We start from the raw sequence: 16,728 nt of genomic DNA, 5'->3' as shown, positions 1-16,728 counted from the left end.
ATGGAAAATATTTTGGTCTATACATTAAAATCATAAAGATACAATCCATACTGTATCTGTTTGCTAATGTTTCAACCTAAAATTATTACAGGACTATACGCATGAGTACACACACACACACACACACACACATCCTTCAGATATTTTGACTATGACCACTATAAAAATCAATTTGCAGCTCTGCAAGGACTCTTCCCAGGTCAGTACTGGTCACTGACTCCATTCCACACAACATTCACATTTGGAGAGAAACGTTTATGAATACGCAGACTCTGTTACGACTCCTTGAACTAAAGAGGATGAAAGAATTGCTATGACTCCAAAAGATATGCTGTGCTTAAGAGATATATACACACACTTCTCCTTGTTTACATCCATCTCTGGTCTTAGAGATGCAAAGCAGAAAGCGCTTTGCAAACCGCTTCTCGCTAATGTAACGGAGTGATGATGAGTGGACATTTTCCAGGCACACGAGGGAGGACAGGAGGGACTGCCTAGTACGTTGCCATTGGTAAACGAGCAGCCTGGACATCAGGGCACCTGGTTTCCAGTTCCCTGCTCTGCCACTGATTCCTCGTGCCACTTTGGTTATCAAACCATACTCCGCGTCCAACGGTCATTGCCAGGAATCACCTGTATCACTGAGAGCCTTACTGGGGTTAGGATTATGCAGTGTTTTGATTGCTCGGTGAAACCCTCTCCCCGTAATGCCCTTCAAGTAGATAAACTCTTTGGGGCAGGCCCTGTTTTATTGTACATTTTGCCAGTTATTACTGTAGTCAGACTCCGATTTTCCTGGAGTCCTGCAAGCACTGCTTTGCATAAAAACAACGTATGTAACTGTAAAGCTGCCAGATTCATGATCAAGGAACACCCGTAGGTGCTTGCTCATTCTCAGGAGAAAGGATTACTCCAAATATTTGAATGGTAATTTTCTCCGTGTCAGACTTAGATGAGCCCGTCCTCCCCTCCCACACTACCCAAGCACCTCCTAGTCTCTAGCGTTCAAAATCTGAATGCCTATCGGAGAAAATAAAAAACTACCATTGCACAGAGAGCAACTATGCCACAAAGACTCAAGATTTCACCTAACACCAGGTGTTTAAACAAAACATCTCAATTTGATGACTCGCTGCCAGGTCGCTCAGCTATCACAGAGACCCAGGAACCTCCAGAAAGCCACCGAGTTCTCGGAACAGGCCCCTTTCTCTCCTCCCCATATACAGGTGTCCAAGGAGATGGCTTTCCTCATTTAGAAATTATACTTACAAGTCAGAGAAGGAAGAATTCAAGCTTAAGTGACTTGCCAAGAATCAGAAGGGGAACCTCACCCTGCTTTTGAAACTAACAGCCTTTAAAAATAAGAATAAACCACAGTCTCCTTTCTGGTGCATTACAGGACACAGGGTCACTAACCTACTACACCACGGTAACGGTCTGAAGCAGCTAGCCAGTACTTCCCAAGACATTAGACATTCACAGCTACCTGTTTTACATTTTTTCCTCATGATCCTTTAACACATCCACATCACCAATCCCAAGAAGAGATGGGATTCTAAAGGAAAAACGACTTTGAGAGGACTAAATGTTTATACTAACCCATTTTCTGATTGCATGCAAATGTACAAGATAAAGAAGCAAGAGATATAAAATTTATGGGTTTCTATGTCAGGACACTTTTTGGAGCTCTTCAATTAATGGCAACAGTTGAAAATTTATTAATTTTCACATTTCTTAGATAAACCTTTCACTTTCAGAAGTGAGGCAGTTAGAGGATAGGACAAAAACCAGCATATGGTTCAGTAATCTCTCCCTGCTGACACTGGAAAGATCCACATCCCCATTTGCAATCCGCCCGTGATGAGACAGAATTGGGATTACGCGCTCCCAGTTTCTCTCACTAGCATGTCACAGATACTGCGGTATCTGAACGCCTAAGCAGTCTGTTTTCCAGGACTGAAGAACAAAGCTCCAGGCAGTGCTCCACACCTCCAGCCAAGGTGACGGATGATTCAGGTGTCTTCAGGTTCCCCTTTTTACATGGAACAGGGTAACGAAGGTCAGAGCCAGACCCAGAAACCTAACGCCGGCTCTCTTTGCCCACCACCCAGGGTCCCTACCACTGCGTGCATCGCACCCAGTTACTGTCAATCCCTGACAAAAACAGGGAATGCTTCCTCTGAGGGTAAGGCATACGTACCACCTCCAAGGTACCATATGGATGCTTCTCTCTCCAAATTTGCTAGCATGGCCCCTTTCGACTTCAGCATCCCACTCCTCATCTCTTTGGCACAGTTTATTTCAGAAGGGGCACTCACAGACGCAGAAGCTAAAGCGTTTTCTGGATGCATCAAGTGATCAACCTTAGTGACATCAAAGTTAAGAAATCCAAGTAACGCATATACTTTTTAATTTACAGATATAAACAAGTCATAACAAATGGAGGCAGCACAGAAAAGAGCACAAAACTGTCTTTGAGAGGCAGTTGATTTTCTCTGTCCAGGCACTGCTGCTAATGTATTCTAACACGATTTCAGCTTTAACTCTCCCGGACTGACAACAGAATTGAATTACACTTCCAAATCTCTCTCTTTCAACTTGTCATAAGATTTTTAATCCAACAAGCAGCATTTCCTTGGCAGAGTTGCAATTGTTATATTTTCCAGCTTTTCTGATTTAGGGACTTTAATCTTTTTAGCCATGAATCGACTCCTCTGTACTAGCACTCATGGAAAAATCAGCTCTTGCTAGCCACGCAAGCTGCCAAGTCCCTGGGACCAGATGGAACAGATCCTAGATTTTTAAAGGAGATCATTGACAATCAGAGAGAATGCACTAAATATAAGTGAAGTCTCAAGAATGCTGGACAAAGATTGGTAGCAACACTGAAAAATTACAGAAGACTAAACAAGGAAATAGAAACACTATACTATCTCCTCATCTCTAACATCCGTATCATGTAGACCATTGGGAGCTACAAATACTGATAGTACAAAGCTACAAAATAATGCAACCCACATGTTCTCCTCCCATTGCTCCCTGAGATCGGGCTCGCACTGCCCTCTTCCGACACAGAGGTCAACCCTAGCCAAGTGGGCAAGCTCGAGCTCGTTATGTCCGTTAGCAAAACTGCAGTGCCAAACAGAAAATTCAGCTATAGCAAAAACCAAAGGAGACATTTGAAAGCATTGCTGAGACCTACAGATTAGCTATTTGCCTTGAAGTGCAACTGTAACAAGGTATGGTAGAGCTGCCAAAGTAATGCAGTGATGCCATCTGAAAAGGGTGAAAAATAAAGAAAAGGATCAGCCACAGAGCTTTTAGCAAATTTTTACCATCACCATCGAGTAATATGGCATTTGTACACTGGCAGATCCTAACTCACCTTCTTTAAATTCCTCTGTCTTCTTTTTCAGTTTACATTTGGAGGTTCAAAAAAGAAAAAGGTGGTTATTGAACCTGAGTTTATGATACAGTCAGTGAAATCCTACCCCGTCTTTTAAGCAGATTAGGATCTACACACACACTTTTGAACCTGCTGTGTTATCGTGTTAGCTTTCACAGCTCTTTCCCAAAGGAATAAAATGACTCCATTTAATTAGACTCAAACTCTCATCATCTGCCCCAGACTACTGAAGGGTTCCTTTTCAGCTCATTTAATTGTAAACATAATTTAGACTTAATGTTTGTACTGATTTTTCATTGGGGTGTTAAAGAGCTCTGTAATGCAATAATTCACTCATCTTGAAACTTTTGGGGGGACTCCTGCAACAGAAATGCTGCTTGCCTGCTTTCTGTACAGGATTTTGTCCAATAGCTCCAAAGAAATGTTTTATGATTCTCCCAAGGAATACTGCACGGATAATTATCAATTACATGCATTCACACCTGCTTTATGGGTGGAGCAAATGAAGCAGACAGAAAAGAAGAAATGAGTTTCTTATTCATGGTCCCAAAGCACTTTAGCCAAAAACTAGGAATCCAGCTATCAATACTAAGCTATAATCATGATAGGCCTTTGTTTTAAGGTAACATGACTTCTTACCTTCCTTGGTTGCCCCCAAGTTCTTGCGTCGGAGGGCAAAGAACACTCCCCACCTGCCCCCTCAGCGGCCCGCTTGATTTTGCGGACCTCTGCCACATCTCCTTTGCCATCATCTATTTACCCAGCTGACGGGTTGTAGCTCACTTGGTTCTTTCCCAGGCAGGCACCTTTCCACACCTCTGAGCAGCCTTGCTGCTCTTCTCTGAACATCTACAGCTTCTGCAGCTCTTTGGGAAGCAGAGGACCAGAGCCGCCTGTTGCGTGCACGATGCAGGTAAATCATGGATTTCTGATCTGTCCTAACCCTGTTCTCTAGTCCATTCTCAGTACCTTCCCTAATGTTTTGGTGGGTGCACCAAATATTTTCTGGGGCACCATCCCGAATCCCACGCCTGCCTGTGCGGCACCTATCAGTGGGTTAGGGTTTTTACTACTACTGAGCACTGTGATAATGTTTTGATGGAAATACTCATTACAACACCAAGAGCGAGATCTTGCATAGAAACAGAGTTGGAAATTCCATGACCTCAATCTTGCCTAAAAATCAACTCAGAGCCTGGCATTTTGCACAGAGCATTCAGACTGTTTTAGGGGGCAGTCAACACAGTAAAAGTAGCGTAGATATGCATGCTTTGGCACAGGCTTACTACCATGGTGAACTTAGAATAACATGTCCCCATTCAATTACTTTGCCTTTTAGTACATCTAAGATGCATATACTTCTGCTCTGAATCCTTCTGACCCACACTGCTATTTGTGCAGCTGCTCCCATATAGTAATAAAACATTATTTTAACATACTCGGTGCTGCTTCATACAACCACTATCTTCAAATCTGCTAAAAGCACACACAAATATTTAATAGAGCAGGCAACACTGCTCTCCCATCCAATTGCAAACAAGATTACTTTTTTTCTCCCAAACAAATCCAATAACTTGATTATCTGATCTGGTCTGTTCTTATTCTTCTTCTTTATAATTTTCAAATATTTGCAGTTGTAAGTCTTTCAAATCTTTAATTTGCTTAAAAGGATTCACAAGCACCTTGTTAATCTTTTATCAGTTTTATTACAAACTGTAAACAAAACCCAGTTCTTAAATAATTAAAGGACAGAACTAGCCCTCAGGCAAATGAAGTCCAAGAAAGAGAGAAGAAGAAAAAAAAAATCAGAGTAAGTCCCTGTTTTTTTTTTTTCTTCCATCTACAGAACTGGTGAATCTAGCTTCAAAACAGAAAATCACTCTAGATGAACAGATTGTGTGTGACATCCCCCCAGCCAGCCTCTCTCATCTACTGTGTCCTGAATATTAATCTATCTAGTACCTACATGTTATTGGTTACAGCATTAAATACACCACAGGGTTACGAGTCAAAAGCCGTGTCCCCAGCAGCCGCTCAGAAGAATCCCTCTGTACTTGTGCGTATCTAGCCATGCTTACGGATCTGTTTCTTTATCAGCCATGAAACAATTCCTTCCCGACAGCAGGTGGTCTTCCCACGGTTCATTGCCCAGGAGGACCTAACTGGCACGCACTCCTCATCCTGGGCCATCAATTCACCTTCGCCTTGACTTTGCAGGGCATGATACGTTCGCAGGGGTCAGGGAGAGCACTTGCCCACCTCACTCCAATCTGAACCACGGGCCAGCCAACTCTTGGCATGAGTGTGAACGTGTACCCTTTTTGGCCAAAGTCCCCAGAAACCGTGAAGAATAGCGCTTTTTCAGATGTCTTCAAAACTGAGGTTATTCCAATTAATAGCAATTTAATTGTAGAAGATCACAAAGCAGGGGTCAGCAAGTTGCACCCTAGGGCCCAAGGAGAACACGTAGGCAGGCTCCAAAAGGGAGCTAGGAGTCTTGGTGTCTTAATGAAGTCATCTTGAGAAGCAAAAACTCAAAAAGAGCTCCTGGAATAGAGGCAAAAAGACTGGGGATAAGGTCTAGTCTCTTTGACTGGCAGCATCTCGAAAGTCTATAGGCACGCTTGACCTCTGATTTGGAAAAGGGAAATATATTTTGGCACCTGACTTCCTGAAGGGTGGTTGACCACCAGTGAGCTGTACGAGTGGGGAGCACTACCCGGGGTTTAACTGAGGGCCTCCAGGCAGGAGTCCCTGAATAGAGGACATGCAAACAGCCTGATGACACAGCAGAGCCTGGTGACCTGTAAAACCAATGTCACTGCATCCGTGGTCCACATGGCTGCTATAAAACTTATCCCTAATCATTTGGATTGAAATGTGTTATTTCACATGAATATTACTGTTATTACAATCTGGCCTATCACCCACCAACTCTTCCATAGAGCTGCCCTGGAAAAAAGCGTTCACTGATACCAAGCACTGTACAATCATTTTAGAATGGCTGATACAAGGTTTCTAGTTTACCTGTGTATTTAAAATTGTATTTCTCTCTTGTTACAAAACAGACCGTTTCTAATCAACCTCTCCAAAGCATTACAATCTGAAGAGAGCCTAAGTAACTATGAAAGCAGGACTGTGTAAATTCTAATTATCTTTTGAAGGCTACACTGCCATGCACACAAAAATGAATTTAAATGTGTTACACACTGCCATGCACACAAAAATGAATTTAAATGTGTTACACACACTTAAAAATGTGTAATGGATGCATTGCTAGCCTACTACATGCAGTTCATTGTGCAGATTTTTTGGGTTGTATGTTTTGCGCAGTGAGCTGTAAAAGTTGCTTAACAGAAGAAAATACAGTCAATTAAAAATTTATATGAGAAGAATGTAACAGGGCTCTCTCTCTCTTTTTTTTTTTTTTTTTTTTTTTTTTGCTATGTTACCCGGCGGTGGCTATTCCCATCAGTGCACAACCTTTCTTACTCTCGCAAGCACAAGCAAAAATCAAGACCGAAGCCCCAAAAGCTTCAGACCTAGATTCCAAACCAGGCACAAGAGAAAGCCATCCGGAAGCTGGCTCCGGCTGTGGAAAAGCCCACGTACTCCCACTTACAGAGAGGCGGCTCCTAAAGTGACGCCGAGATGCTTCAACAGCTTCTGCTCCAATGACTCCCTTTGCGAGAAACACCAAGGGGAAAACTGGTGGCACTAGGACTTCCTAATGCCTCAGCAGTGCCCGGCCGCTGCCGTAGTCCCTCAGGGCTCTTGGCATCTGCCCAGGCGAGAGCAGCCCTGGAGCAGTTTGGAGATGCAGGATCTAACAACTGCCCCCAGATTCGAGGAAGAAAAAGTCGTCCTTCAGACCTCTGCCACACGCCCGGCAGAGCTGAAGCAAGCCATAGACACGCCGGCAGCTGTGACCCCCTGCTTCAGAACAGCACGGATCAGCGATAAGCACTTACAGCAAAAAGCAAACAGCAAACATTCGGAAGGATTTAACGTCCTACTTGCAATGTCTTCACCTAAAAACAAACCAGAGCTCTCCCAAGGCCGGGTCTGACTCCTGCGAGCTGTCAGAATTGGAGAGCGATCCATTTTAATCCAAATAAATAAGTAAACAGCAGCCCCAAAATGCTCATCGTTATTCTCCAAATGCTTAGAAACGTGAGCTAGCTTTACAGTAAGTACCAGGCGGAGAATACGACCTACAGGCAAGCCTGCACTGGTTCCCAGGTGCTGTGACCCATCCACTACGTTTAATTTAACGGCACAGAGCAGAAGTAAAGAGAGGGAGCCCAGCGTTCACTGGTACACCAGCCAAACCTGCCCTGAGGCCAAAACACCCAAAAAGAAAATCAAAAGCAGGTAACAGGGAAAAACCATGCAGCAGATCCCCTTGCCAGCCTCAAGCGCAGCAGCAGAACAGGCCGAATCTGCTGTCAGCGAGCACATCTCAGCCTTTTAACAGCTTCGTGGTCACGGAAATGGCAGATAAAATCATAAAGCGATAACCAAAGGAGAAAGCACGAGCGAACCCCGCTCCCTGCGATAGTGGTGCAACGGCAAACAGAGTCCCGCAGCAAAGCAGGTGTGATTTAAGCAGCTGCACCAAAATCAGCATGGGCTATTGAAAGCACAAGAGCATATTTGTAATAATCTGTATTTGCAGGTAAAGTAAATTAGTAAAGTAAATTAAAATCTATTTTCCCAAGTAAAGCTTTGTGGATCAGACTCAATATCTGGATGCACGCACATAGGAAGACAAATCTCCCTCTTTTCCCTAAATGCTGGTAGCTGCGGTTGCTACGCGACTTGAAAAAAAATGCAAACTTTCAATATATATAGGCAGGAAAAATATTCAACAATTAAAACCAAGAAAAAGACTCTGAAGCAGCTTTCTCTACAGAGTGGCTTGGGAAGACAACCCTCAGCTGAGCATCTCCATCAGCTTAAGGAAGAACATCGAATTTCACACCTGCAGCAATCCATCTACAATCAGCTCCAGCAAAAATTTTGGAAAATAAGCAAGCAGGCTCCAGTCTCCTGGGTGCTAATAAAGCTGGTTTGAGGGCTGGCAGGGTCAGTGCCACGGAAGAGGGACTCATCCCAGCAGCGGCAACAAGGCTGGCCAACTCCCTGTCCTTTCTCCGGCGCCTTTAAGGTCCAAACCCAAAAGCCCCCCTGGCTGAATCGGGTATCGCTGCCTCTGGGGATCAGGCCCTGCAGTACTGACTTTTGGAGAAGTTCCTCGTGCAAGCGGAAATGAATGTTTCTGTGAGCTCAGGTACCCGGATTTTCAACTGACCTGAGCAGCCTGGATATCCAAGCTCTCGCGAGCCCCTGTTTGCATTGCACAAACACCACGCGCGTTGCAAAACCTGGTCCGAAAGATCAAAACTTTTGAAAATTTGTTCCCTACAACAGCAAGGGGAGGAAATGACACTGAGATAACAGGGGAAAAAAAGAAAAGCAAAAACCAAAAACAAAAGCAGCAACACTGCGGGGGGGAAGAGATGTTGTGCCACACTGGAAACACTCGACCAAACCTCTGTCGATCTACTGTTACAAGGGGCAAGACAAACAACAGAGCCAAGTCTGGGAAGAAAGAAACCACCAAATTCACTAAAAATTTGGCCGACACATCAGGACTCCACAGCTGCACAGCAGCCTTTCGAGATACCACTTGTAGGGCTCGTCAAGAAGGATGCTTGCTGCGGAGATCTCCCCAGAAGAGCAACCCAGCCCAAGGGAAGTCACATTTGCTGTGCGCTGCTCAATACCGAGGGCTGAATTACTGGGTGCAGACCTCATCACGCTCTTAAAAAGTAATTTGGAATCAGGGCTTTGATTTAGATTGGCTTCAGCCTTTACTTGCAGACTACAACCGGTAATAATGTAGTCTGCGAGCTTAACATTTGAAGCGGGGGTTCCATTTACCTCTTTGTACTTACTCGCGGAAAATGACTGTAATTGAAATCTTTCCGTGGGAAATGAAGCCCTTGGAAGATTCAAAGTGCTTGCTTGTCCTTAAGGCTTTTTATTTTAGCTGTCAAAACTGTAAACTGCCTCTCATAGTAGTAGGAGTCTTGTGTTGAGAAAGAAATGAATGTACCCTGTATCTAGGCACCGGGTGTTTTAATCTAATTTTCTAGCTGGGAATATGACACTTCTCTCCCTTGGGCGCTGCTGGGGATAAGCAAATGAAGCTTCACTTTGCTTCAGCAATATCTATCAATGAACTTCAAACAGGGGACTGGGATTTTGAAGGACAAAGCAAAACCTTTCAAGTTCTCCGACACCAGCCCTAAAGCTCCTCCGGACACAAACAACAAGAAATGAAGTCACACTGCCCACTCACACTGCCTATTTGCACATCTCCCACGCTCTTCTAGAATTTCATAGATTTCCGAGAGGCTTTTTTTTTGTTTTTTTTTCCATTCTGATCAAACTGATTTCCTAGTGTCAGCATTATTATTCATATGAAGCTGCTGAATTTTAATTACAGTGTAAATGCACTCAGACTGAATATGGGTATTATATAAAAATGGCTTGTGTTCAAATGACCTTATATTAAATCTTTGTAAGGGTAAACAAAAACTTTGGTTTTTTTTCCAGTAGGCTCCCTTGAAGTTCATAGAATAGAATGTTTGCAATTAACTTGATAATAGACTCAAGATGAAGTTGTGCAGATTTCTACTGCAGTTAGTTATATTATCTGATTATTTTAATCACAGCTAAAAATATTCTGCTGTGAAATGGTTTTATAGTGCTTATCTAACAGAATGTAGAATAACTGTTTGGATGACTTGAGCAAACCAATATTGCAAAGTATATTGGTTTATCCAACATCTATCATTTCTGAGATGTTTCCAATTCTACCGTGCCCTTAGGGCACAAGGTGGCCACTCAAATACAGTCCAAGAAAACTCCTCGTGCTTTCTGCTGGAACACCACTCGCACGATCGCTGTCTTTTCCTCCTAGCAGAACTGCAGTAGGGAGCATAACTGCATTTCCTCATAGTCCTATTCATTTGGGACATCATGCACACCTTGGAGGCAAAAGAGAAGTCATCACGGGCAAGGCATAGCCCTAAGCGTTCACCACTTCTCGCTACAGTTATCCAAGGCGAATGGCAGGTCTGGACTTCACTGTGCAGCAGAGCAGCCAAATTTCCTGCCGATACAAAACAGCTAATATATAAGACGACAATGTGAGTTGACTGGCTACGATATTTCAAGGTACCAAGTGGAGGTTAGGAGCTTGGAAACTCCCAAAAGGTGTGTGAGGTCTGAGCTCCCTTGATGTTCAAGTGAGTTGAGTCACAGCACTTCGGTTCCAGTCTACGCCTTCAGAAGAGGCTGCGGGTAACACACGTGGGGCGAGTAACACAACCGCCAGAACGGCTTAGAGCAGTAAAGCACAGCTACACCAAGAGAGTAAACCAGGCTCACAACCGATACGTGAAGGACTATTCCACAACGTGTAAGCTGCCTGCAAAGTTGGTTCTGATGTGTGGGTAAGTATGGATACACACACACACACACACACACACACACACACACACACACGTGCTCTATCATAGATGGGTCTTCAGACAGCAAAATCTTCTAAAAGAAATTAAGCAAGTAAAGTGAGATGGCCAGAGGCGAGGATGTCAACTTCAGCCAAGCCAACCAACTAATAAAAATGTCAATGAACTTCTTTACAAGAGAATTAAGCAGGAGAAGTGGAAGGTCACTACTCCAGCACACAGAAGAAAAGCAGGAGTTGTAGCTCTGATTTATCTGGGATATTGCACTGAAGTTGGAGACCCAACCTTTCCATAACCTAAAATGACCTACCTTAAACAGAAATTATGTAACACTTCCAAATGAGCTGAATAAACTTAAACTGAGGTTTTGCAGGTTGCCGTCGGCAGAGGCCATGTCATTTCAGGTACTTTCTCTATGGCTGTACAAGCATTTGCAGCGCACTGATCGTGCACCGAATCGCCCCAAAACAGCCTGCCCAAAGAGATGAATAAAAGCCATGTTCGCGCGGGTGGGTCGGTCACCATGGGTCTGCGTAAACCCCGACACGGACAGCACACAGCTGGTTAAACTAACACATCACGTGCCCGCGACACCGAACCGGAGCGCTGCACCGGTTGCATGAAGTCAGCTTTGATTCACCCCCGAATCTTACTACCCCGACTTTTAGATGTGGACAAGACTTCAAGCAAATGCATCTGCACCAAAGTCCCGCACATGGCACGGGGCGCGCATCCACACCTCACGGCCAACGCTCGAATTTCTATAGGGCCTTCCATTAGGAAATCCCTGCTTTCACCCAAAGGACTAACGCTCTTGTCCTGCACACGAAATTCAATAAAAGTACATGCATGAACTTAAAATTTTGTTTTCTTGTGTGCACACTATTTTTTTTTTTTTAATAATGAACAGATGAACACATTTGGCAACTTCTCTGGGGAGTCAGAAGAAAATCTTGTAAGGCACAAGTGACTCGGAGGAGAATACAGATCAAATGGGTTTCCTGGATTTCATCCACATTCAAATTTCCCAGGTTGTTGATCTCAAAATATCTGCCCCTGACAAAACTGGTATGACAGGTTATGTAACACACACACACACACACACACACACACACACACACACACACAGAGCTACCCACCGATGGAAAAGCAGCAACTCAAAAGCTTTCTGGTTGATTTATGTGGGGCATACAAAAAAAAAAAATCCCCCAAAGAAGAAATTAAGTCACAAAACATAAAGATATATTAAAAAACAAATCCTCTGATGAATTTTAAATTTAAAAAAGAAATTAAAAAAAAGCCAACCTCACCCACTAGCAGCCAACTACCAATTGCATTAGATTTTTATTCCCAGGAAGAGTTTTGTGAGCCAAATATGCAGAGTCACTCCGTGCCGATAGAGATGTTGATATGCACGAGATGCCTTTAAACAACACAGAATTACTGGGGAGAAATATCACGGAGATAAAAGTGAACTGCCTGCTAAAGTGGACTTGGCAATAAAATCGCCTCTGCAAGACTGCCCAAAACAAAACCAAACCAGAAGAGTTAAATCTGGGACTTCGTTAAAGATGCTCCTCGCAGCCTGCCATAGACGACAGGACAAACTCGTTGAATGAAACACCTACGCTTTCTCTGGGTGCAGGAGAACTTGCAGCACACAGGCAAGAAGTCAGTCAGTGGGGGGCTGTTTTGCAGACCAGAAGATTGCAGGTGAACCCCCCCATGCACCTTCTCCCTGCTGTTTTAAGTGCACGGGCGGCTAATTGCTCGCGGACGGCGGGGGGACGGAGGCTTCTCAGCGTTCTCCGTTTCACAGAAAAGTTGTTTCATCCTCTTCCCCGTATCGCCGGATTTACAAAGCACCAAAGCTACATCCGATTTCTCCGACTGGCTCTCAGCACTACCGGCGTGATGATCGGTCTTTAACCCGGGGCAGAAAACCCTCCGGGAGATGCTCCCAAAAGCATCGTGCTGCCAGGCAGGTCCCCGCCGTGACCCTGGTGCCCCCTTTCCCCCTCCGGTCCCCTGGGGTCCCCCCGGCCGCCGTGGGGCAGCGAGATAGAGCAGGGGGTGAGTGTAAAGGGCAAAAATCCAAAAAGCACCGTGCTCTCCACTGTAGGAAACGCAGCACGCTCCAGAGCAAAACAGCCGGCAAGCAGTCCGGCGATGCCTTCGACTACTTTTTGCTCGATAAAACTTCCTCCACTGATAATTACGGACCTTTCGATATTTACTCTGTTATAAAGAAGCAGCAAAGACCCAACTCCACTGCAGAAGCAGGTCACATCTCGCAACCAGCTCTACAGAACGAGAAACGTTTCTCCCTTTCGAGCATGTGGGAGAAATAAACGCATCTCGCCCGCCGCGGGAGCCGGAGCCGGAGCAGGGAGCACGGGGCTCTCCTCGGCTCCACTCGCCCCCGCCCAAGCGCTGCCTGCCGCCTCCCAAGCCCCCGCGCCCCGGGAAGGCACCTCCGCCGGCGCGACTTCTCCGTGCCCGGAGGCGCCCGCCGGGACGGGGGGGGCGCGGGAAAGCGGCCTCGCTTACCTTCTCCGCGTACTTGAACTTGACGTAGAACCAGCTGGACTTGATCATCCTCTCGCCTCCTGCCCGCCGGGAAAAGCCACAAAAAAGAGGAGAAAAAAGGAAAAAAGGAAAACAAAAAAAAAGGAAAAAAATTAAAAAAAAAAAGGAAAAAAGGAAGAAAAAAGCCACCCCAGTCTATTCCACGGAGGAAAAGCAGCGTGCTGGCACCGTTCCCGGTGGAGCCAGCGATTTTCTGGTGGGTAGCGCAGTATTTAAGAGAAGGGCAGGGCGGGAGAAAAAAAAAAAAAAAAAAAAACAATAAAAAAGGGGGAAAGAGCGAGAAAGGAAAAAAAAAGATGCTTGGCTCCCGCGGTGCCAGTTTGTCCCGGTCCCGGCGGCGGCGAGCGCGCTCGGCGAATGCGGCCGCTCGGCGTCTCCCGGGCAGCTTGGCTGCCTGACAGGCGGGTCCCTCCAATGGACGTCGGCCGCGCTCGTCACCGTGGCACATGTCAGTAAAGCCGGGAGGCCGGCTCCGGAGCTGGCGGCCGCCCAGCGCCCCGGCCTCCCCCCGTGCGATGAATAATGAATTCCAGCGCTCCCCTCCAGCCACCGATTAACACCTGGCTAAACATTATTCTGACAAGGCGCTTGCCCGCTCCGCGAGCCCGCCGCCACGCTTTTAACCCCTTGCTCTCCCCCGCCAGCCCGCCCGGCGATGCTCTCCAGGGCGGCCCGCGATGCCCTCCCCGCTCCAAAGGCAAGATTACAGCACTATATATAGTTTAGAAACAATAAAGCCTCTTAAGCATAAAGCAAACATCTCCTTTCCAATTCCGCAGCTGCAGCGATGCCACCGCGTAACCGGAGCGAGTAATCGGGAGTCCGATCCTCTCGCTCTCCTCCTCAGCCCTCCCTCTGCCACTTGTTAATCTTTGATGCTGTCAGACCAATATTTTACAGTATCTCTAAAGACCTGAAAAAACAACTATCGATACAAAACCAATGCATAAAAAAAGCCTGGAAAACGCCTATCAGACTCAGATTCATTTTTCTGTCTGTTCAGAAGCATTTCCTAACCCCCCGTCTCCAGCTAAATGCGAGACGTCGCTTTGGTCGCAGCATTTCCCTGCTCTAAGCCTGCCTTGGCGTGGGGAGTATCAAGTTGCAAAGCACAGGACAAACCTAATCCGTCGACTGGATTGGCCCTGTACACCAGAAGTGCGTACCGGCGCAGGACAAAAGTCTACCCGGCCCTGTGGCCCGTGCCCAAACGCTGCAAGAGTCGCCCAGAAGCAATGTAAGAAATGCTCCCGACTTCCTGCAACCTCCCATTTCGGACCTGCTCGAGTCCCAGGCGGTGCCCGCAGCATCACCTCTAATAACAGACGGACCCGAATTTGCCAGTTTGTAGTTGAACTTCTGTTTCCAGAAGATGCTGAGGACTGGAAACACATTTCAGAATTTCATTGCATGCAAAAGGAGTAAATTCCTACATTTTGTTTCAAAATCTGATTGAGAGTCCCATGGTTTTCTAGCTTGCAAAAAAGAGAAATGTCCCCCCATCATCAACTTCAGAAAAAAATCGGCAAAATCAGCATTGATCTGGTCTCCTTTATATCAGATTACTTGCCAACTGGAGACTCCCGGGCTACTAAATCTCCCCTCGTAGAGAAGCTATGCGTGTGTCTGCAGATCTGTCTCACCATTCCTGGTGCCTGCTGCACCTCTACTGTACCCTCTGCATAGGCTGAATAAGGTAGAACGTGTCCCATAGACTTTCTGCCTCCTAGCACATGCACACACATAGGTATCTGCTGGATAAGACATGGAAGAGACAGATCCTCAAACCTAGTTTATCAACCTTCCTCCCCTAAGAAGTCCTATAAATATAAATATAGATAATGAGAAATGTCAGAAATCACCCGCTGCAAAGATGCCAGTGGATGGGACGGTGCCCTATGGGAAGGGTATAGCAAAAGCACTGATTTTTCTTTGGTACCTTCTGTTTTTCCTACCTAAAAAGCTGCTTTTTGATGAATAAACGGGACGGATCCGGCTGTACGTCCGGAATAGCTGAGCTCAGCGCAAGCGGTGCCCTTCCACCCTCGCTGCCGCCCCAAGGGCTCGGCTGCTACCGCCACCGCGCCGGGACTCGCCTCCTGCCAGCGCTGCTCAGGATTTACCCCTGGCACCGAGGCTCAGCGCATGTCACCTCACCCCCAGCGGGCACCTGGCAGCTCCCGGGGACACCCTTGCCCGGGGCGCCCACCGCGGAGGCACGGAGCGCGCGCAGCTGCAGCTCTGAGCAGCCACCAGGCCCTGGATGTCTTCCACGGGTTCATTAGCATCTGGCAAGACCCACGGTGGCAGGGTCACAAAATGCAGTGCTATTATTTTCTCTCGGGAAAAATGCGGAACGACAGCCCCGGAGAGCGGCCTTTTTGCAATCCAAGGACGAGGGCAGCGCAGGGAAGGGAGATGCCCAATTTCCAGCCCTCGCGTCCCGCGAGCCCAGCAGGGAAGAGTAGCTCCTTCCGTAGGATCGCTCATTTTTTGTCTCTTTGCTTAAACCGCCAAATTAGCCTCAACAAGCAGCCAGCAAGCAGCGTGGACAGAATCCGGCTGTTTCTTAGAAGTGCTAATAGCTATTCAGGTATGCACGTGGACCTGGAGCACGCAACAGCTTCATTTTCACCACGGCATTTGTCTTTGCAGTTTAGCAAGATGCACCATCCATTTATTTCCAAACTTAGTGTCAGCACTTTGTCAGAAATTTATGAGTTTCATATTTTATATAGCTACTGTCTATACGGTGCATCACACAGCAGCTTCGCTACTGTTCGGCAATTCATCTTCACTTGTTATGGGAACTGCTGCCGTACAAGCGATGCCTTGGCTAGGAATTCATCCCTAAATGCATTGTACCATTGATGTCCAACATGGAGTTATGCCACACCTTCCCTTCAAACACCCATCAACAGCAGGCAGTGAGCTACTATTCCAATCCTAATTTTGTACAGCCAGAATCAAGACTTGATTTCTTATCCCCCCCCAAAGAAATAACATTTTGATAGAATACCTGCACTTGTCCCAGAATAAACAACTTCCGATTTATTCAGTAGGTTTTGTCACATCCTAACATACAGTTTAAAACGCAAGACAGTGTATAAAGGAAATGAAATAACCTCCTTTTTAACAGGACCTAAGCCTCTTAACATACCCTAATGTATATTTAGATATTTATTCATGTTC

General features: G+C 46.0%; 1 protein-coding gene across 7 annotated transcripts in view; it reads right to left on the bottom strand.

Annotated features, from left to right (window-relative positions):
• Positions 1 to 16,728, bottom strand: part of AUTS2 (activator of transcription and developmental regulator AUTS2) — a 767,986-nt gene that overhangs the window by 506,271 nt on the left and 244,987 nt on the right. The window contains exon 1 of one of the 7 annotated variants that reach the window (XM_064523457.1): positions 13,498 to 13,568. The exons of the other annotated variants lie outside the window; for them this stretch is intronic. Within the exon in view, the coding sequence (XP_064379527.1) occupies positions 13,498 to 13,545 (48 nt within the window). The 5' untranslated portion in view covers positions 13,546 to 13,568. Of the gene's footprint in view, positions 1 to 13,497; positions 13,569 to 16,728 lie in introns of those variants that run through there. 7 annotated transcript variants of the gene reach the window in all.

This window comes from Dromaius novaehollandiae, chromosome 19, assembly GCF_036370855.1.
Source record: "Dromaius novaehollandiae isolate bDroNov1 chromosome 19, bDroNov1.hap1, whole genome shotgun sequence".
NCBI lineage: Eukaryota > Metazoa > Chordata > Aves > Casuariiformes > Dromaiidae > Dromaius > Dromaius novaehollandiae.
Note: the sequence above shows the minus strand (reverse complement) of the source record. Positions and strands in the feature narration are given on the sequence as shown.